The sequence below is a fragment of the Meriones unguiculatus genome, chromosome 1, assembly GCF_030254825.1.
Source record: "Meriones unguiculatus strain TT.TT164.6M chromosome 1, Bangor_MerUng_6.1, whole genome shotgun sequence".
Classification (NCBI taxonomy): domain Eukaryota; kingdom Metazoa; phylum Chordata; class Mammalia; order Rodentia; family Muridae; genus Meriones; species Meriones unguiculatus.
Genome location: NC_083349.1, coordinates 34,664,933 through 34,684,103, shown reverse-complemented (window position 1 = coordinate 34,684,103; position 19,171 = coordinate 34,664,933). Strand labels below are relative to the sequence as shown.

The window sequence follows — 19,171 nt, the reverse complement described above, 5'->3', positions numbered from 1 at the left end:
CAGTAATTTCTATCCTCTTTGCTCAGGCTATTTCAGGTATATGAAACAACTGTGTTGGTAACATGTTAGGAAACCCAGAACTCTGAAATATATTAAAAATCAAGGGTTTTCTTTGAGGACCCGGAGTTTTATATCTTGTTCACAGTAGATCCTTCAAGTGGCCTCTAACTTACTATTTGTCTCCAAGAAACAGTCTAGACTTTTTATTAATTTGCTTATCCTCATCATACTTGTATTATTAATGTCATGTTGCCTTTGATATTTGGGCTACATGCCATGGTAGATTATCAAATGAATATATCAGTTGCATAGTTCCCAGATCCCATCAGTGGTTCTTTGGTGGTGGGTGTAAGGGATACAAAAAGTAGTACTAGAATGTCTAAAATGATCAAAGTCAGAGTCAGCAGCAGCACAGGTGGGAATGTTCCCAAGGGCGGGGGCTAACTCCACCGCATGTGTTTTCCATCGACGGCTGCTGTTCTCCGGTTTTCATAATTACAACTTCAGGCTGCGTCCCTCCACTCCAGCATGCGTATTCCATTTGTGGCTTGCCTGATTCCTATGCATTTCCTTCCTTCAACCCACCTCCCAGCCACATTGACATTACTCCCAGTGAAAATGAGTACTGCAGGTGCTCACAGCAGGTCTTGGAAAAAAATAAAATAAAATGGAAACGTCTTAAGATTGCCTTGCGTTAAGTTAGAATGTTTTGGTGAGGAGAGGCCCACAAGCTTGGCCAGCATGGGACAGTTGGAAATGTAGGTGTTTTGCTGGCAGTCTACATCACTTCTTTTCATTGTCATTTGTTTCAGCCAAGCATGTAACTGGCTAAAACAAATGATATCGCTGGAGAGGTTAAAGCGGGAAGCCTAATAATAGTGTTACCCTGAAATAAAGCTGAGTCTACCCTTTTGTTCTGAGTCCACTGATGAAGTGGTGTTTATGAAATCTTAGGCTAGGTCAGTCAGGGAGACAAAAAGCACAAGATTCAGCTGCGCGCAGTGCAGCAAACAGAAGAGAGCGTGAGTAGGCGCATGTAGAGTAAATGTGCTTGTGCAAATGTATGTCTGTGCCTCCTAAAGGAAGGAAAAGGGAGGAGAGAGCCACGGGAGACTGTGTGAGTTCAGAGCTGGGCTCAGGAAACTGGAGGGAAGAATGAGCACAATGACATGTGGGTCAGTAGAGCAGGGTAGTAAGCAGTGGATGTCCAGGGCCCAGAGTGGCCTTTCCTCCTTTTCCAGCCTGCTATCCTCTGTGTCATTCTGTGCAGCCGAGCTCTTACCCACGTCCTAGCATTTGCTGTGTTGAACATGATTCTAGTCTCCGTGCTCTTTCTCGGACACATGACTCCACTGTCTAACGTCGAGTCCTCAACAGTCCCAGTCGCATACCTTTTAATTTCTCACAGACTGAAGTCTCCTTCTGACTGGATCCCTACAGCTCTAAACTCAGGACCCTCGGCGTTCACCACCATATGTCTGACTGACTTTCCCTCTCCCTGCTCTTTCTCTTCTCTCCCCCTCCCTTTAAAGCAGTGTACTTTCTCAGTCGTCTCGTTTGTTCATTTTTCTGTTTTTTTGTGATACTCCTCTAAGATGAATACCTGAGGTATTTTGCCCGCAACCACACAGAGCATGCGGTAGGTGCTTGAAACAATGTGTGTTCAATCCACCAGTGGCAGTGGGGGCTCCATTATGTTTAGGTCAGAGAAAACTTAGTATTCCTTTCCATGTCCTAAGCATGGCGCTATTTGCTGAGAGGCAGGAGGAATGTAGTGAGTGTTGAATGGCGAGCAGTAGCTGATGTTGCTATGGCATTGTAGAGTCACACATCTCTTCCTTTGTGCTTCTTAAAAAACCTCACAGAGGGCCCCTGAAAGACTCTACCCAGCAGTGTATCAAAGCAGATGCTCAGACTCATAGCCAAACTTTGGGCAGAGTGCAGGGAATCTTATAAAAGAAGAGGGAGATAGTAAGATCTGGAGAGGACAGGAGTTCCACTAACAGAGCAATAGAACCAAAAATCTGGGCACAGGGGTCTTTTTCTGAGACTGATACTCCAACCAAGGACCATTCATGGATATAGCCTACATAACCCAGAACCTCTGCTCAGATGTAGCCCATGGCAGCTCAGTATCCAAGTGGGTTCCCTAGTAAGGAAAACAGGGACTGTCTCTGAATGAACTCAGTGGCTGGCTCTTTGATCACCTCCCCCTGAGGGAGGACCAGCCTTGCCAGGCCACAGAGGAGGACAGTGCAGCCAATCCTGATGAGAGCTGATAAGCTAGGGTCAGATGGAAGGAGAGGAGGACCTCCCTTATCAGTGGACTTGAAGAGGGGCATAGGAGGAGATGAGGGAGGGAGGGTGAGATTGGGAGGGAATGAGGGAGGGGCCTACAGCTGGGATACAAAACAAATAAATGTAATTAATATAAAAAAATAAAAATTTAATTAAAGAAACCCGGAAAACAGCAACCCTAGGGAATATTTCAAAGAGACAGAGTTGAAGGGAACAATTATGTGGGTTGAACCAACATTATTAGTAAATTATGTCAGAAAAAGCTGCTGGCCCCATTCCTTTTTTCAGTATATTTGGACATTGTAGCTCTTGCAGACTGAAATTTCTGCATATAATGAGCCAAGATGTTATGTTTTCATCCTGCTCATTGATGCTCCTGTGTGCATTTTACTATAGGAGTACTTATCTTGACTCTGTACTATTCCCCCACTTCTCCAAGTAGTTCTGAATGAATCTGCCTACCATTGTTAATTTGGTGAAAGGGGCTTGAAGATCCTGCTGTTTGTTTTCTCACGGGAGTACACTTCTGCCTAGCTGTACAAGTGAGGCTCAAGTCAGTTTCTGTTGTAGCTGGATTGGGCCCTAGGTAGAGTCACACATCTCTTCCTTTGTGCTTCTTAAAAAACCTCACAGAGGGCCCCTGAAAGACTCTACCCAGCAGTGTATCAATAAGATACGAGATATATATATATATATTTAAAAAAGATGCGAGATACGAGAGAGTGTATATTCTTTAGTTACCCTCTTTAGATTTATGATGAAATGCAACAGTAGTTAATTACAATCTCATTAATACATGGTGACAATAAAATATCCCTTATTCTGTTGATACACAGATTTTTAAAAATTATCTGTGGTGCCCAAACTGGTGCCTAGTAGTAACCTGTTCACGTTTACTTTCTTTTCTCACACGCCTGTCCTTGTGTCTTCCCGGCTACCTCTCTGGGCTTCTCTCCTAACAGGCAGCAGAAAAATTCACCCTTCGTTCAATACAGTCCTCACAAGTGGTTGATTCTCCTGTCTGCTCACTGTTTAGTAATCTGCCGCGCCCTTTCGTTCTTCAGCACTGCAGCGATAACACGCATCCCTGCCAGTCAGACATGAATATTGAAGGGGCCTGGAAGAGAGGCTACACGGGGAAGAACATCGTGGTGACTATCCTGGACGACGGCATCGAGAGAACCCACCCCGATCTCATGCAAAACTACGTGAGTGTTTGTGGCACCCAGAAGTCCTCTCTCCTTGGCGGCGGGGGACTCCTGTCGGGATGGCCATGTCGTGGGAGAGCTACTGACAAAGGTAGCGAGACAGGGCGGGCTTTGGGCTTTGCTCCCTCCTCGTAAAAGGTCAGCCCTTAATGTGCAAGACTCACAAGGCCACGTCCTTCTGCTTCTTCGTGCCTTTGGTGCTGCGGCCTTCAAAAGGACAGCCATGGGATATTAGGAACCCTGCCACTAACCCTGTTTGTTACCAACCATGCCCATTCCCAACAGCTCTGCCAGCCACTCATGCAGCGCACATACTGTCCTCTATGGTAAAGAGCAGTTGCTCTGCCAATTTTTCTTCCCTGCATCTTTTTTAAATATATATATTTTTTTAATTTTTGAGATTTAAAAAAAAAATACATCATTTACCCCTTCCCTTTTCTTCCTCAAGCCCCCCATTACCACTCCTTGCTCTCTTTTAAATTTGTGACCTCTTTTTTCATTTATATATATATATATATATATATATATATATATATATATATATATATATTCCTAAATATGTGACTACAGCCTGCACAGCCTGTATAATGTTCCTTGTATTTATGCTCTCAGAGCTGACCACTATTTCTCTACCCTTGGCCTTCCTCGGACTCCTATAGTTATTTGTATAGGGTTGAGGCCTGTGAACTTACCCAGTCTACTTTAGTGTGTCTATTGTTCAGCTCCAGTTTAGGCAGCCGTATTGGTGAGACTTTATGGGTGTAGCATCTGACATTACTAGGATGCACTATCTCACAGTAAACTCCCTGATGCTCTGGCTCTTGAAATCTTTTTCTGCCTCCTCTGCCCCAGTGTTCCATGAGCCTGCGGTGTAGGAGGCACCTCCACAATTGTAGACACTGGGCCTCACAATTCTGCGTTTTGATTGGTTGTGGTTTTCTGTAGCAGTCTCTGTCTGTTGCAAAGATACCCACTTCGCCCTTGCCTCTCCTTACTTCTTATCAATTAATTCCATTCTCAAGAAAAAACTGAAGACTCCTTTAGCTCTGCTTTGAACTCACTCTGTGGCCAAACAAATTCAGATAAATGTGTGCCTCCTAGTTGCATAGAACTTAAAGCCTGAACTTCAGTTCAGTCTCCTCAGACACGGGTGAAGAAACTAAAGACTTGAGATTGAAGTCAGTTATCCTGGGTTAGATACGAGATGAGAACTCTGGCTGCCTGTACCCCAGGAGGGACATTTGTCTTGTCACATGCCAGGAGAGTCTCTGTGCATTTGCTTCTCCCTGCTCCAGATGACTGGACTTCGTTAAGTGAAATTTGCTTCTACCTAATTATGTTGGCAGTTTTCACTCTGAAAGAACACTCTCTAGGATTACCTGTTCACTTATTAATGACAGTGCTAACTCAATTCTTAATTGGTGGCCAGCAAAAGCACAAGATTATTTAGACCCAAAGACTTGGGCTTCTTTCTGGTTTGTTTCATGACAGACAGGCTACAGATTAGCTAGTTTGATGCCACTGATTCCTCCGAGTAAAACTGTTATGTTTGAGTCACTCATCCTAAAGTATGTCAGGCTCTGACAGCCACTGCTAGGGAGCAGGGCTCTTGTGTGCAGGAAGCTGAACTTTATAATGCTATGTGCATCATGTGTTGTACGTAATTCTCCAAAACATTTCAAATTCTATGGACCAAAACTGATTTTCAGAAACACAAGCACTTTGCAAAGATTGAAAGCAAAGATAATACTGGCTTTTATTAACGTGGGACATAGATGCAATCATGAAGCATAAGGGAATTAATATTCTGGTGCAGGCTAAGTACAGGAATAAAAATTTAAACATTGGAAGTGACCCTGTGAGTTTTCTTCAGTATTTGGGAGCTTTCTTCATAACCAATTTTTGAGAGCAAACAAATAAATCTGATTCTGGTTTCCAGGGTTCTGGTTCCTCATTTTAACCCTTAGCTTAGGGCAGCTTTGCCCATAACTTGGGCTGCTCTCAGAGCTGTGGGATCATTGTAAGAGTCTGTCTTGGAGACTTTTATGTAATAGAAATTATGCCTGAAGCAAGACTAATGCTGTGTAATTCAGATCCCAGGAAACCTGATAGAATAAACATCTAATATCTTAGCTGGCTTGATGTGAACAATTGTTTTTTTTCTTCTAAAAATCATTAAAATATTATAAAGATTATTACAAGCTCATGAAATCAAGTAATGGTGGAAAATATTTAAAAAAAAAAACAAAGCTGCTAGTGCTTAGAAAATATGAAACTGAAGTATCTTTGCAAGATAAGCAGCTCATGAACTGGGTCACTCTGGGTAAGAAGAGGAAGTCCTTTCATTTGTCTAGACTCCTTCACCTTAAAGGTGGAATTCAGCAATGATTATTATTGAACTAAGAGTGTCTCCCTAAGCCATGGGTGTATTCATTAACCTAATTACTCTCTTGCAAAAATGCTCTTAAAAATGCATGAGCCTGTGGGTCAGTTCTAACGACAGTCTGTTTCCCCTCTCTTCTTCATGGTCATAGGATGCTCTGGCAAGTTGCGATGTGAACGGGAATGACTTGGACCCGATGCCTCGTTATGATGCAAGCAATGAGAACAAGTAAGATTCAGAGGGCAGGCTGGCAAGTGGCCGGCCGGAAGCTCTGCTTTCTGCTTATGCTGAGGGAAGTCTTCTCTTCAAAACTCTTGGTAACAAATGCTCTTCAAACCACAGCAAGAGAAACAGGTATCTTTTCACTGAAGTTTCTGAGTAAGGAAGTGGAGTTGTCTACAAAGGAAAAAGTAGATACTGGCAGAGCTCTGGGGACTGGCTCAGCATCTTAAAATCTTGAAGGCGAAAGTGAAGATGTTAACCCCTGAGATAATTAGACCCTAACACCTTTCTTCAGAGATAAATGTGCTAAGGGGAGAGGAAAAAACAAAAGAGTTATTTCCAGAGGGTCAGTTACTGTTAAATTCAATGTATTTGTTTGGAATTGTGATTATGGTCACAGACTGGGTTTTATACCAGGGCACAATAGCACACTCAAAGAATTATTGCCAGTCACAGGCTGCATTTTCTCTTCTATCACCCTTCCTAATCAAGAGGACAAATTTCTCTTTCCACTTAGTATGGTAGTTTTTAGTGAATAACAATGAAAATGCACACCTGCTGGATAGCAGTGTCTTTATCTTTCTTCAGTGAGTACATAAGAGTGGTTTTCCTGCTTATGAAAACTATCAGTGGATATTCCTGATCACTAAACTCATTAGCTGATCTCTTCCCTCCCTTAGTTCAAAGTTCTTCTGGGGAAACATTATAATTTAGAAAATTTCACGTGAGTTTTTCTTAGTGTGTTTGGGTTGGGGCCACAGAAATGCAAATAGGACTGCTTGGACCATATATTGTGCGCTCTTTGCAATCCGCTGCTTTTCTTTAGGGGTAATTTTCCTTAGGGGTAGTATTTGGTCAAGTAAGTCAACCAGTTCAGATAAAACCAGATGACCTAGAAAAACTTTCTATTGCTTCTACCATCTACAAAGAAGTTCCAAAAAAGAATCTGTAGAAATATACCAGGTGTTAATATGGACAACCAAGTATATATGACAAATATAGATCTGTAGTGAAAACAGTGATGCATAAATTGATAAATGTAGACTTCCCCATAACTTCCTCACAAAAGGAGAAGGAGCCTAAGTTACATATCATAGACTTCTTTCAGACCTAGCTTTTATTGTCTAGATTATAATGTCCATGAGTTTCACACAGATAGGAAGAATTTAGGCAATGTGAGCTGATCTTTTTTAGTGCAATTACAAGCCAGCATGAAATGACTTGAATTGTTTAATATTTTAAAATGCACTATTGCGTTGTATGGGGCGGGGGAAGGTATGAGAAATCTCTGTCCTTCCATATTTGCTTTGGATTTAAAACTTCTCTAAAAGTAACCTTTAAAACAAGAAACAATATGCTTCTCCATGACCTGTTCTCCTAGCATGTAGCATAGGCCTGATCGAGAGTCAGATGACACACTGCGGAATCCTCAACACAGAGAAGTGACAGAATTGACGCCCATAGCATTCACAAACGTCACTGGCCATTCTGCACACACAATAGGGATGTAATCAAGTGATAGCTTAGTTCTGTGTATGTTAAAGAGCTGAAAGTATCACAGCTGCAGTAAGGTGGTTCTTCACCTTAAAAACCTCAAGTGTGCTTATTTTCCTTACAAGCACAAATATACCCATTCCTGCTCACACTCATACATGCAAGAAAAAGGTAAATGCTGAAAACAAGAGCAGAAAACAGATCAGCGAGGGAATAGACAAGGCAGACAGAGGGTTAAGCAGAGTGGAGGGTGTGTGGGTTGAAGGAAAGCCCCCCGAGAGCAGGCAGAAGCTGCAGCTCTACCAGTGAGACCACTCCGCTTGGGGGTCCTTGGGTCCTGAGATGGGAGCATGGTGTTTGTGTGCCCTCCATTTTCAGCTTATCTGATGTGTTTTGTTTTGTTTAATTCACCTAGAGATTCAAGGAGAGAACCGCACATAAACAAATGCCAATTCCACATATGGCTCAGCGGAGTCCCTAATGTATCAATCATGTTGTAAGAGTCTGTTTAGCAAAGCAAGTGTCACAGTGAAGCTGACTGTAATGTGCCTGTTCACTACATTTACCACAGAAATGTTTGCAGAGAGAAAAGAAGGGGGCGGGGAATGTAAAATATCTAGATCATGTCAATGCCCAGTGTCCTCCTGTAGGATGTGAATGAACAGATATGCTGTGGGTAAGAACTGGAGACCAGTGCATTGAGCCTTGGAGCTAGTTATGTCTAAAACTGGTACATTAGCTATTTATGTCTAAATTTACCTGTGGTGCTTTTGCATTGAAATGGAGGGGAGATGGTGACCATTATGAAAGGTATGATGTATCAATGCCAACCAATATGTCCATGTGTAAAGGTAGTTCGTTGAGTGTAGGTTTTACTAATGAATGAAAAAAAATTTTTTTTTCGCTCTTCGAGACAGGGTTTCTCTGTGTAGCCCTTGCTATCCTGGAACTCACTCTGCAGACCAGGCTGGCCTAGAACTCAGAGATCCACCTGCTTCTGGCCCCCAAGTACTGGGATTAAAGATTTGTGCCACTGCCACCCAGCTCAGACTATCCCTTTAAACCTATATGCTTAGATGTAATGGTGAAATAATATAGAGTGCTAATGGGTTGGATTGGGATAATTGCTTTTAAATGAAGTATTAGAGAAGTCCTCCTTCTAAAGTATGCCAGTGTGTCCCATTTTGAGCCACTCTAAGAATCTCCCATGGCTCCTTGAATGCAATGGAAGTTTGATTGACGGATGATACCAGCATTATTCAAGATGTGTGCTGATAGTTGTAGTCTTTAAAAAAGAAAACAGTTTTTGATTGAAATAGAATCACTTCATTTTTTCCTTCCCTTTTTTTCCCAGCCCCTCCAGGATGCCTTTCTTGAAGTCCTCCTATGTCACCACCCACTTTTAAGTTGACAGCTTCTTTGTATTATTATTATTGTTACGTCTGTGTGTGTTGTATACACAATTACATAAATACAACCCACTGAGTCTATTTTTGCTGTTATCAAGTATATGGGTTCAAGAATGATCACCTTACATCTACATTGGATCACCGATAAGGGACTTTTTTTTTTTTTTTTGGAGTCTTGACAGTAAATTGGTAAATATAGCATTCCCTATATCTGTTTATGGAAGCCTCAGACCCCAGGATATCGTGTGTCCTTTTTAGCCTGTCAGTAGTTCGGCCTATTTGTGTGTGGGTGGATGGGTGTGTTTTGTTGGTTGTTTGTGGGGTGTGTGTGTGTGTGTGTGTGTGTGTTTCCCTCTTGGCTAGCTAAGTGCATGTATTCTAGCATTCCTGGTTAAAATACCTCTGCTTAGTAGCCTTATGCTGTCAGATCCAGTTGATGGATATGTCTTCAAGCATGGATACATGAATAGATCATTCTGCCTAGACAAAGGTCTCATCATGTGAAGAATAAGAGTAGATTTGTAGTTGAGAAGAGATAACCGAACCTGGACACTCTCTGATTAGCTTTGGATCTAACTACCCTGAACTTTGCTACTTAAAAATAATGCATAGGCAGTATCATAACATTAGCACAACACTCTACAAAACAACAGTACACTGTTTAAAACCCTAAACTAACTGCCTACTGGGTGTTGAATAATTATAGCTCTTATTACTGTAATTATATGTTCTGTTCACTTTTCTGACTCCTCATAATCAGTCAAAGTTAAAATGATCTCAAAGAATGTGTGCATATGATTATTTCACATCTAATTTAAGTACTGGGAACTCCACCTCCAGGGTTAAAGGTTGAGATGGACACTGTTCAGCCTCTGAGGGATGGAAGCTGCAAGTCACCGAGTCCTCAGTGCAGTACGGGTTTTGTTTGTTTAACTTTTTAAAAACTTATATTTTATGCTTTTTAAAGTAGATTTGTATCATTTTCCTTTTCTTTCCTCCCTCCAAGCTTTTGCATGCTCTTGCCCTCAAATCCATAGCCTCCTTTCCTCTGACTGTCATTGTTACATAGATATGTATGCACAAATACATAAATATTACAAGTGGAGTCTGTTTTGTTGTTTATGTGTAGTTTTAGCACTGACCACTTTGTATTGAGTAACCAATATGGGGGCTCATCCCTTGGAAAGGCTAATTTTCCTTCCCCCAGAAGTCATTGGTTGCTTGGGACTCTACATAATTTTTCTTCTTCCATGTTAACATGTCGATTGATATTCCCATTGTTCTGCAGCCATTTCTAGGAAAGACTGTTTCACAGTGGACTTCCTGGAATTCTGGTTCTTTTGATCTTTCTGCCCCTCTTTTCTAGCGTTCCCTGATCCATAGATGCAGAGGGTCTGATGTAGGTGGATCTCTTGTGGCTTGGTTTCCCTCGGTGTATTTAGATCTGACTTGTGTCAAATTGTGTTTTCCTGTGATGGTCTCCATTGGCTCTAAAGAGAACGTGCTTTGATGAGGTATGTGTGCAGGTGATATGACATGGGAAATGTGAAAACATGCAGGGGGCTCCCAGTGGAGTTAGGGGAGGAAGATCAATACAGAAGTAGAAGGAGGGACAAGGGACAGATACTATAGATGTGTGAGTAAAGCTTCAGGGGATCATTATTTATAGCTACCCCCAAATTTGTATACAGTACATATAAGTATATGTATATATGTGTATATATTCATATGTGCATATGGAGTCATGTATGCATGTATGCATATATATATACTATCAAGGAAGTTATGCCACTTGGTTGACAGACCATAGACTAACAAAAAGTCCTAGTACCAGGTACAAGGAATCTCCTTTAGAATAGTTGACCAGGGTACTCCAAGTGACTCCCAAAATGATATAGAATAGTGATGTAACCTTTGGTTGCCTGTCAGTGATTGAAGGCAAGCTCCTGTTGGTTAACACACCCCACTCTTAGGATCCGGGTCTCAGATCACTCCTGCTGGATCTAAGCTGAACTCCTCCATCCTGCAGTCTGTTTTCAATGGTAGCAGAAAATACCATGCTAGCTGCCAAGGGAAGAAGCAAGTAATTTAATCTAAGATCATTAAGGAGAGGAAATTCAGTTTCAAGAAAGTCTGAATAGGGAAGTTGAGGCATATTCTATGCAATACTACCTTGTATAATTGATTAGACCAATTGGTTTCAGAGTGTATTTACAATTCTCTAGTATTTGGCTACATTTGTTCATTCATTTTTTTAATGAGTATTTGTTAAGACCAAACTTTGTAAAAACACCTAAACAATGACGAGCTATGATGATAAAATCTATACTGATTGTTAATAGATTGAATCAGGAATGAGCTTCATAAGGAACCAATGGCTCAAGGGTTTTCAATAGAGACTATAACCTAAAATGTTTGCAAATCAACTCTCTTAGACTTAACATGATTATGATTTGTGCCAAATTTTTGAAGTGAAGGAGCTCTTCTCAGAAGTACAAAGCCACGTAGTTCCTTTTCTCACCACTTTTTCGGTGTCCAAATGGTGATATGTCGAATCTGTGTTATTGATGATAAAAAAAAAAATAAAATCATAAGAACAGACTATAAAAACCTGCCTTCTGCTCCTCATTTACCTCAGTTCATCATAGTTTGCATTGTTGTGGAATTAAAACAGAGAGTGCCTCCCTACAAATGAAACAGTCTCACAGTCTCCTGGCATTTCATCCCTCTACTTCTATTTCAGTAAAGGAATTATTGATGGCTCCGTTAGAGCAACCCTTCCCTAGGTTGCCTCCTGTTAAATGTTCTGTCTGCTTAAGCCATGGCACTGGATGTGACAGAAGGTGACACCACTACATCATATTGGGTGTGTGGTGTGTGGCTTCAGAATCCAATTGCTTTTCAAAGGAAACCAACCTAGAAGTTACAGATTCATTTTCTTAAATGAATAGGTTTTTTTTTTTTTTCATTTTCTTTTTTATCTCTTATTTTTGAGATTTAGCCAGAGTAGATAGAAAGACATTTTCTCTGGTTCTTTACTCTGTCACATATTATTTTTTTTCTGGTTTTAAGAATGTTAGTATGGTACAGAAAACAGTGTGTGTGTGTGGCTCTTATTTCTGCACAGCTGTTGCCAAGAGATAGTATTCTAAAGCAAAGCTAATGCATTTAGATTATAAGGAAATGTAATAAATGAGTACTAGACTAAAAACCCTACTCTGTAAGATCTCTGACCACACCAGGGTGAAGCATTTTTGCTTCTTTATACCAGGAATTTCATAAATTATAAGTAGTTATCTATAACTTAGGAGGTCAGGCAAAAGCTGCTAAAGAAAAGCAGGATGTTGCCAAAGTTTAAATTGTTTTCCTACATGGTTTCTAAAAAGTTCCTTTAATATATTTGCAAGATAACAGCTTCATCTGGTAGTTGCTTGGTTTCTGAGTATCAAATAAGTTAATGAATAATAATATTAATAATATTAACTGCCAATTCAGTTCTTAGAGTCCTCATGTTTGGAATATTTACACTGTTCTTATACAGCCATCCTAGTCTGTTGAAGCTGCTGTTACAATGTGTCTTAGACTGGATAATTTAAGGAAAAAATAAAAACAGAAATTTAATACATAGTTTTGGAGTCTGGGTAGTTTAAGACCAAGGCAACATTGGATTTAGTGTCTTTAGCAGGTCACTTTCTTAAGAAAATACTTCCTGTGTGTCTTGGCATTGCTAAAGGGACAAGCAAACTCCTGACAGGTTGCTTAAGGATACTAATTTCATTTACCAGGTGAATGAAGAGGTAGCAGTCTGGCCTTCCCAGTTGCTGGGACACCGGATTCTCTGCATGTCTGAAGACCTCAATCCTTTCAGGTCTAAATCTTTGAGAAATTCTTTTTCTGGTTCAGTATTTAGAATTTTGCACTATTGGTTCCCCCAAGCCCTGCCTATATCTGTATATGTCCCTTGACTAAACTACATTAGCCATTTATAAAAGTGCTCAATGTCCTGGGATAGGCCTGTTACTGACACAGGTATGTGTCTGTCCTTTATTTAGCTTGCTGTCTTGTAGAGCAAAATGAAAATTGTTCAAATACACCTGAAGACAAAAGTAATTAAATTTATGAGAGTTGTTTAAATAGCTGTTTATTCTTTAATGAAGGTTGAACAAATATGGAAAGTGGTTATCTAACCTCAAATTCTTATGTAACTATTACCTGAAGTATAAATATTCATCTTCATAAAAATTACACTAATTATTCTAGGGCTTATAGTCATGCTAATGCAACCTTCAAACTCCTTTGTTCTGCTCTTTGTCAGTTTCACTGTTTTCTCCTCTAGGATTTGGGGACTTATTGTCTTGGGAGCCTCAGTAACAGTTTTGGTAAAGAGTCTGATTGATGCTATAGGTTAAAATGAAGTTTGGGTATAATTTATGCGAACCCCATGTACTGTTGACATGAATAATTGATAGTTGCTTGAATTTAAATTTCTTATTTAAAAAACAAACTCACAACTTTCCAGGGCTCTAAAGCAGATGGAAATTGCAGTAAGGGAAGAGATAAGTATCCTTTTTAAATAATGAATTAAGCATTGGAGCAGGTTTTCCAGACAGGTGTATTTATTTACCTTTCTTTTTTAATCTCCTCCAACCTCCTTCTTCGTATGCCTTTATTTTCTCCTATTTCCCTCCATCCAGCATATGAAGACCTTGTGAGGTCAAGGGGGAACAGTGTCTTGATGGCAATACTAAGCATTAGCAAAGGGTCCAAAAGCTCATAAAGCTGACTGGCACTTTTCATGTGAGAATCTGAAGGAGGCCAACGGAGAAGAGGAGAGCCCTGGTTTTCACTATTTTACCAGCTGTGCAACTATCAGGACCAAGAACATGCAGAAAGGGTATTTGAAACTCAACCTTGCAGAATGTTCACTTTAATGTCATTGAGATACTGTTTCTATAGTGGTTACATTTTAGCTCTTATCAAATTCTTCCAGGTTAAAGGACTAAAGTTAGAATTTTTTTTTCTTATAAGCTAATAAAGCTGCCATAACTTGAATGTTTATTAATTCTGCTGCAGTAGAAGCTTCCTAGTCTTGTGTGCATCAGGTATTAATAAATATGTATTTAGTTATCAGAAGGTCACTCAGCAAAGTAGACAGGATGATATAGAACAAAAAAAAAAATGTTCTGGTACCCAGCCAATGCATAGCCTGTTGCCATCTTATCTGTTGCCTTGAAGAAGCATCCTTTCTCAGATTTTTGCCTTACTATCTCTGTGTTCCTATTAATCTCAAAGTACCAGTAACCTATATTCTATGGCATCATGTTAGGTTGTATTTGGTTATCATGTAAACATAAACTAATAAGCCCTAATTAGCACTTTTGCATCGTGTTTGTTTACCACTCACAGCATCTCGCATTCGGGAAGTGTACCTAAGTCTACTGAGTGGCAGGCAGACTTTGAGCTCATCTCTTTGTCTACCTAATTAAATTAGTCAGTAGACGAGAAGCTGATATCTAGGTTGATCACAACCTTGCAAAACTGTCATGACCAGAATGCAGCGCTGTGTACACTGAGGTCTTGGTACCCAGGGTTCTGCTTTTTCAGAGAGAAGGATTGCTTCTGCAATGATCTCTGATATCACGTGTGTCACGGTGGCCCAGAGGAAGAAGTGAAGATCGTTTATTTCAATAAAGAATTATATAAATCTGGTCCCACCATACTGTTTATTCAGTTGATATAAATGAAGGGAGCCCTAGTGAGGCCATAGGATATTTATTCAGGGACTTTACAGAGTTAACTACTGTAACTTGCAGGCACTCAGAGACAGAAACAGAACTAGAAAAACTGTATAATTGGAAGGAAGAAAGGAAGAAGGGAGGGATAGAAAAAAAATAAAGGAAAGTAGGCAGGGTAGAAAGCTGGCTGGCTTTAGGTTTGGTCTGATAGAATGATGTCAAGGTGAAGCTAGAGCTGAGTCTGTCCATTTTCAAAAAATCTGACTAACACGTATTAACTTTTGAAGGTGAAATTTAATGATTACCAGTTGATTACAATTCAAGTAAAAGGTTTCCAGGTCTGAAGAAATGGTTTAGCAGTTAAGAGCACTGATAGCTCTTCCAGAGGACCTAGATTTGATTTCCAGCACCACATGGCCACTCACAACCATCTGTAACTCCGGTCCCAGGATATCCGGTATCCTTGTCTGACCTCTTTGGGTACCAAGCACGTGGTGCGCAAACATACATGCAGACAAAACATCGATGCACATAACTTTTTAAATATTAATAGAATAAGTACCAAAATACAGTGTTAGTCTTATTCCCATTTCATTTTCACATTGCTCTGTTTGGAGATTAGACTCTGAGGTTGGAATCACATGGAGTAAGTCACTGACCTAGTGTTTTTGCATGTGAGTGAAGAGCTTTGTGAATTCTCTCAACGTGGGCTGTGAATGAAAGATTCTCTGTAGAAGACTGAGCCCAAGGAGCACCTGGAAATGAGAGACTTTCTTCTACTTGGAAAGGAATGATAAGTTAAGGACATGTTTCCCCTTTGGGGAATCGTAAGAATTTCCATTACTGTAAGTCACTAACCAGCTCTAAGGAACTGAAAGCAAGACAGGCTCTCTGGAATCCCCTCGTCTCTACTTTCATCCCAACCTGCCACCTCATGAATTTTAGAAGTGACCTTTGTTACAATAGTTTACCTCTTCCTATTTTTGGATACCCACATCCCATCTGCATATAATTTACATATGCTAGTGTATGCATTTGAATTTGCATGAGTTACAGATCAAATTCCTTGTGGTGACACCCTGAGCTGAGATTAGCTGACTGCTCCAGGTTTTGCGTGACCTTCTTGCTTTTGGTTGGCATTTTCTCCTTGAGAAGTTCATCCTCATAGATCACACCCCCTCCCACACCTGTCCCAATTACCAAATATAGAATTCTATTTTCTCCCCAGTCCTCCCGCTCCGTTGTATCAGGTTGTTGTGTGTGCCTTCTATCCCTTTCATTTTCCATCCTCCTGATACCATGATCTTCCCATAGACACTCGTATTGTCATTGCGCCAGAAGAGTAGCACACAATGGTCTCTAGCATTTGACCCAGTCTTGACATCAGTTACTTGTTACTGACACTAAGTGACCTCATTTGAACTTACTTTAGGAAGTAGTTTAAATGTGACCTGAATTGTTATCTTATGGACTGTCAGACTCTTAGAAAGTTTACTGTATTTATGCTTTCCTCTTAGATTTATGATAGAATGCTTTAATGTCTTCCAAAGAAGTGGAATATATTTGATCTTAGAGTTGAAACAAACACCTTTGGTTTTTCCCATTGTTTATTTACCTGCCTGATGTATCACAAAGGGAAAAATTGGGCAGTGGAGTAGAAGAGCAATGAATTAAGGAACTTGAATTTGTGAAACGTCATTCCAAAGGAGGCACAAGGCTCCAAGTGAGGAACACTGTTGGGACTAGCTCTGGCATTTTCTCTGGTCCACACTCAAGCCTACTGTGAGGCTGATGGTACAGCCCAGGTTCTGCCCTTGGGACTGCAGTTTTTCCCACTGAAGAGATGCCTTCGTGACTCTCACTGCATTCTTTCATAGGCTGAATTAAGATTAACGTGCTTCAGCCTCTGTGGGGTATGGTATTGCTAGCATTGTAAAACAACGAAACATATTTGTATGCAAGTCATTCATATTGTTAAAATCTTCATGGCCCAAATGCAAATAGGAACAACTATTTGAGAAAGCTGTTTCAACTTATATTGATATTCTTTATTCCATATCTGTTCACAGGTGCCTCTTTTTTTTTTAATATCAATCCATTCCATTTATGTTCTTCCAAAGTTTTTTCTTGTGTTTCTGTGAGCTTCTTTTGAAATGGGTTTGTGCTGTCAAACCTATTTCAATTATAAGGGATACTAACTCATGTTTAATGTATCCTGGCTGAAAGAAAAGACACATTACTCTTCATCTATCTGTCAAGACTTGCTTTTCCCTTGTCTTTAGAGCAATGTTAGGCTGAGAAAAAACTTTGCTAAGAATGTTACCCATATCTTAAACTCACATAATATTTTTCTTAAAAGATTTGTGTGTTTTTGAAATTCATGTAGATAGTACATATTTGTAAATTTCTGAGGCCTATATTTGAAGTGAATAAAGACAATGCATATGGGTGGGAGAGACCCAAGTAATTCCTAGGTAAATTGTATTTTAAAACTGTGTAACCCTTCTGCACTGAGGGACTATATTAAAACATACATCCCACCCCACCCCAGCCCCCAAAAAGAGGCATGTGCTGAAACATGGGCAAATATCATATGCTGATGTTTAGTTAGCTGTGTCATTATACAAATTTTTAGAACTTAATGTATACACACTGCTAGTTTAATTTTCCTGCCAGCGTTTCTGCAGCTCTGATGAACTTGATGTGTGATAGTGTCCCCCTCTAAGGAGGCCTTGGCTGTTTCAGCCATGGACCATACACTCAGTGTGTCTAATTAGCTCATGAGAGAATAAGAAGAGGGAGGAGAGCCTTTGTGCTATTTAATAGAATTATTCTGCTCAGTGCCTCTAGGATGGATCTCACCTACTCAAGCAAAGAAGAGCCAGCTATGAAGAAAATGGTTTACAGATGTCCTATAGTTTGTGAAGCAGTTTTACATATATTCTCATCTGTCCAGTAAAAATTCATGTCTATTGGAAGATAGTATATATATATATATATATATATATATATATATATATAATATCTCACACAAACACACACACACCACTCTCTCAGTTCTGTTCTATGTATGCTGAATTTTCTGCTTGTGAATCTTGGTAAAGGCCAAAGAAGGTACGGTTGCTGAAAATTCTGGAAACTGTCCATTTCCACAGGCTTTTCTTACTGCAGTCCAGGGTGCTCCATATCATTTGCACCCTAAAACCCATTAGCACCTGCCTGCCGCCAGCTCACCATCTCTCCTGAAAATGTCAAATCTGAACTGCTACAAAACCATACATTTTGCCAGAGGTTGGAAATTCTACACATAGAGCTGTTTTGTACATGAAATTATTGTATGAAATTACTGTTAGGCTTCGACTGTAAGACATCTGTCAAGCAATACATTTAGGCTTGGATTTCAACCTCCTAGTGTCTACATGTATATGCAGGTATTCAGAACTCCCACACCTGAAGCACTTCTTGGTTCTAAGGATTGCAGATGAGAATACTCAATCATTTTATGGCATCGGAGGCCAAGTAAGCTCTCACTCATTTGAGAAGTTTTTATCGTTCCTTTTCTCTTCTTGTGCCTTCTCTCTGGCTCCATCCATCCCTGTATCTGTCTTGCCTCATTGTAGTTTTCTTGATTGAAGATAATGGTTTATAGTTTACAAATGTTCCAACCAAGGACCATGCATGGATATAACCTAAAACCCCTGCTTGGATGTAGCCCATGATAGCTCAGTACCCAAGTGGGTTCCCTTGTAAGGAGGATGAGGATTATTTCTGACATGAACTCAATGACTGGCTCTTTGAGCTCCCCTCCCACCACCCACCCCCCGACCCCCACCCCCGAGGACAGGAGCAGCCTTGCTAGGCCACAGATAAGGACACTGCAGCCAGTCCTGAAGATACCTGATAAGCTAGGGTCAGATGGAAGGGGAGGAGGACCTCCCCTATCAGTGGACTTGGAAGGGGGCAGGGAGGAGATGAGAGCGGGAGGGTGGGATTGGGAGGGAAAGAGGAAGGGGCCTAAGGCTGGGATACAAGTAAATGACGTGTGATTAAAATAATAAAAAAAAGAACAATGTTCAAAGTACATAAAATATATGTATTTTGCCCACAATGTCATGATTTGAGAGGATAATAAATGTTAAAATTATTTAAAAAAAAAAACTGGATACAATAAATCTGATAGAAGAGAAAAAACAAAAACAAAACAAAACAAAAAAAATGTTCCATAGTTTACAAAGCACTCATCTTTATGTTGGTGGTGTCCCCAACAATTTTGAACACCCCAGTACTTTTTCACTATACTACTTTTCTGCCTTACTCAGTCATTCCAAGATACCAGATTTTAAATATTGTAAGTATATTCTCTGAAGAAAGTAAAATTGAAAGTAAATCCACATCATTCATGAAAGTGAGTCTTGCCCCCAA

At 40.2% G+C, this 19,171-nt stretch overlaps 1 protein-coding gene across 3 annotated transcripts in view; it reads left to right on the top strand.

Annotated features, from left to right (window-relative positions):
* Pcsk5 (proprotein convertase subtilisin/kexin type 5) overlaps positions 1–19,171 on the top strand; it is a 424,706-nt gene that overhangs the window by 126,429 nt on the left and 279,106 nt on the right. For all 3 annotated transcript variants that reach the window (XM_060387271.1, XM_060387268.1, XM_060387273.1), the window contains exons 4-5: positions 3,363–3,506; positions 6,041–6,117. In XM_060387271.1, the coding sequence (XP_060243254.1) occupies positions 3,363–3,506; positions 6,041–6,117 (221 nt within the window). The remainder of the gene's footprint in view (positions 1–3,362; positions 3,507–6,040; positions 6,118–19,171) is intronic.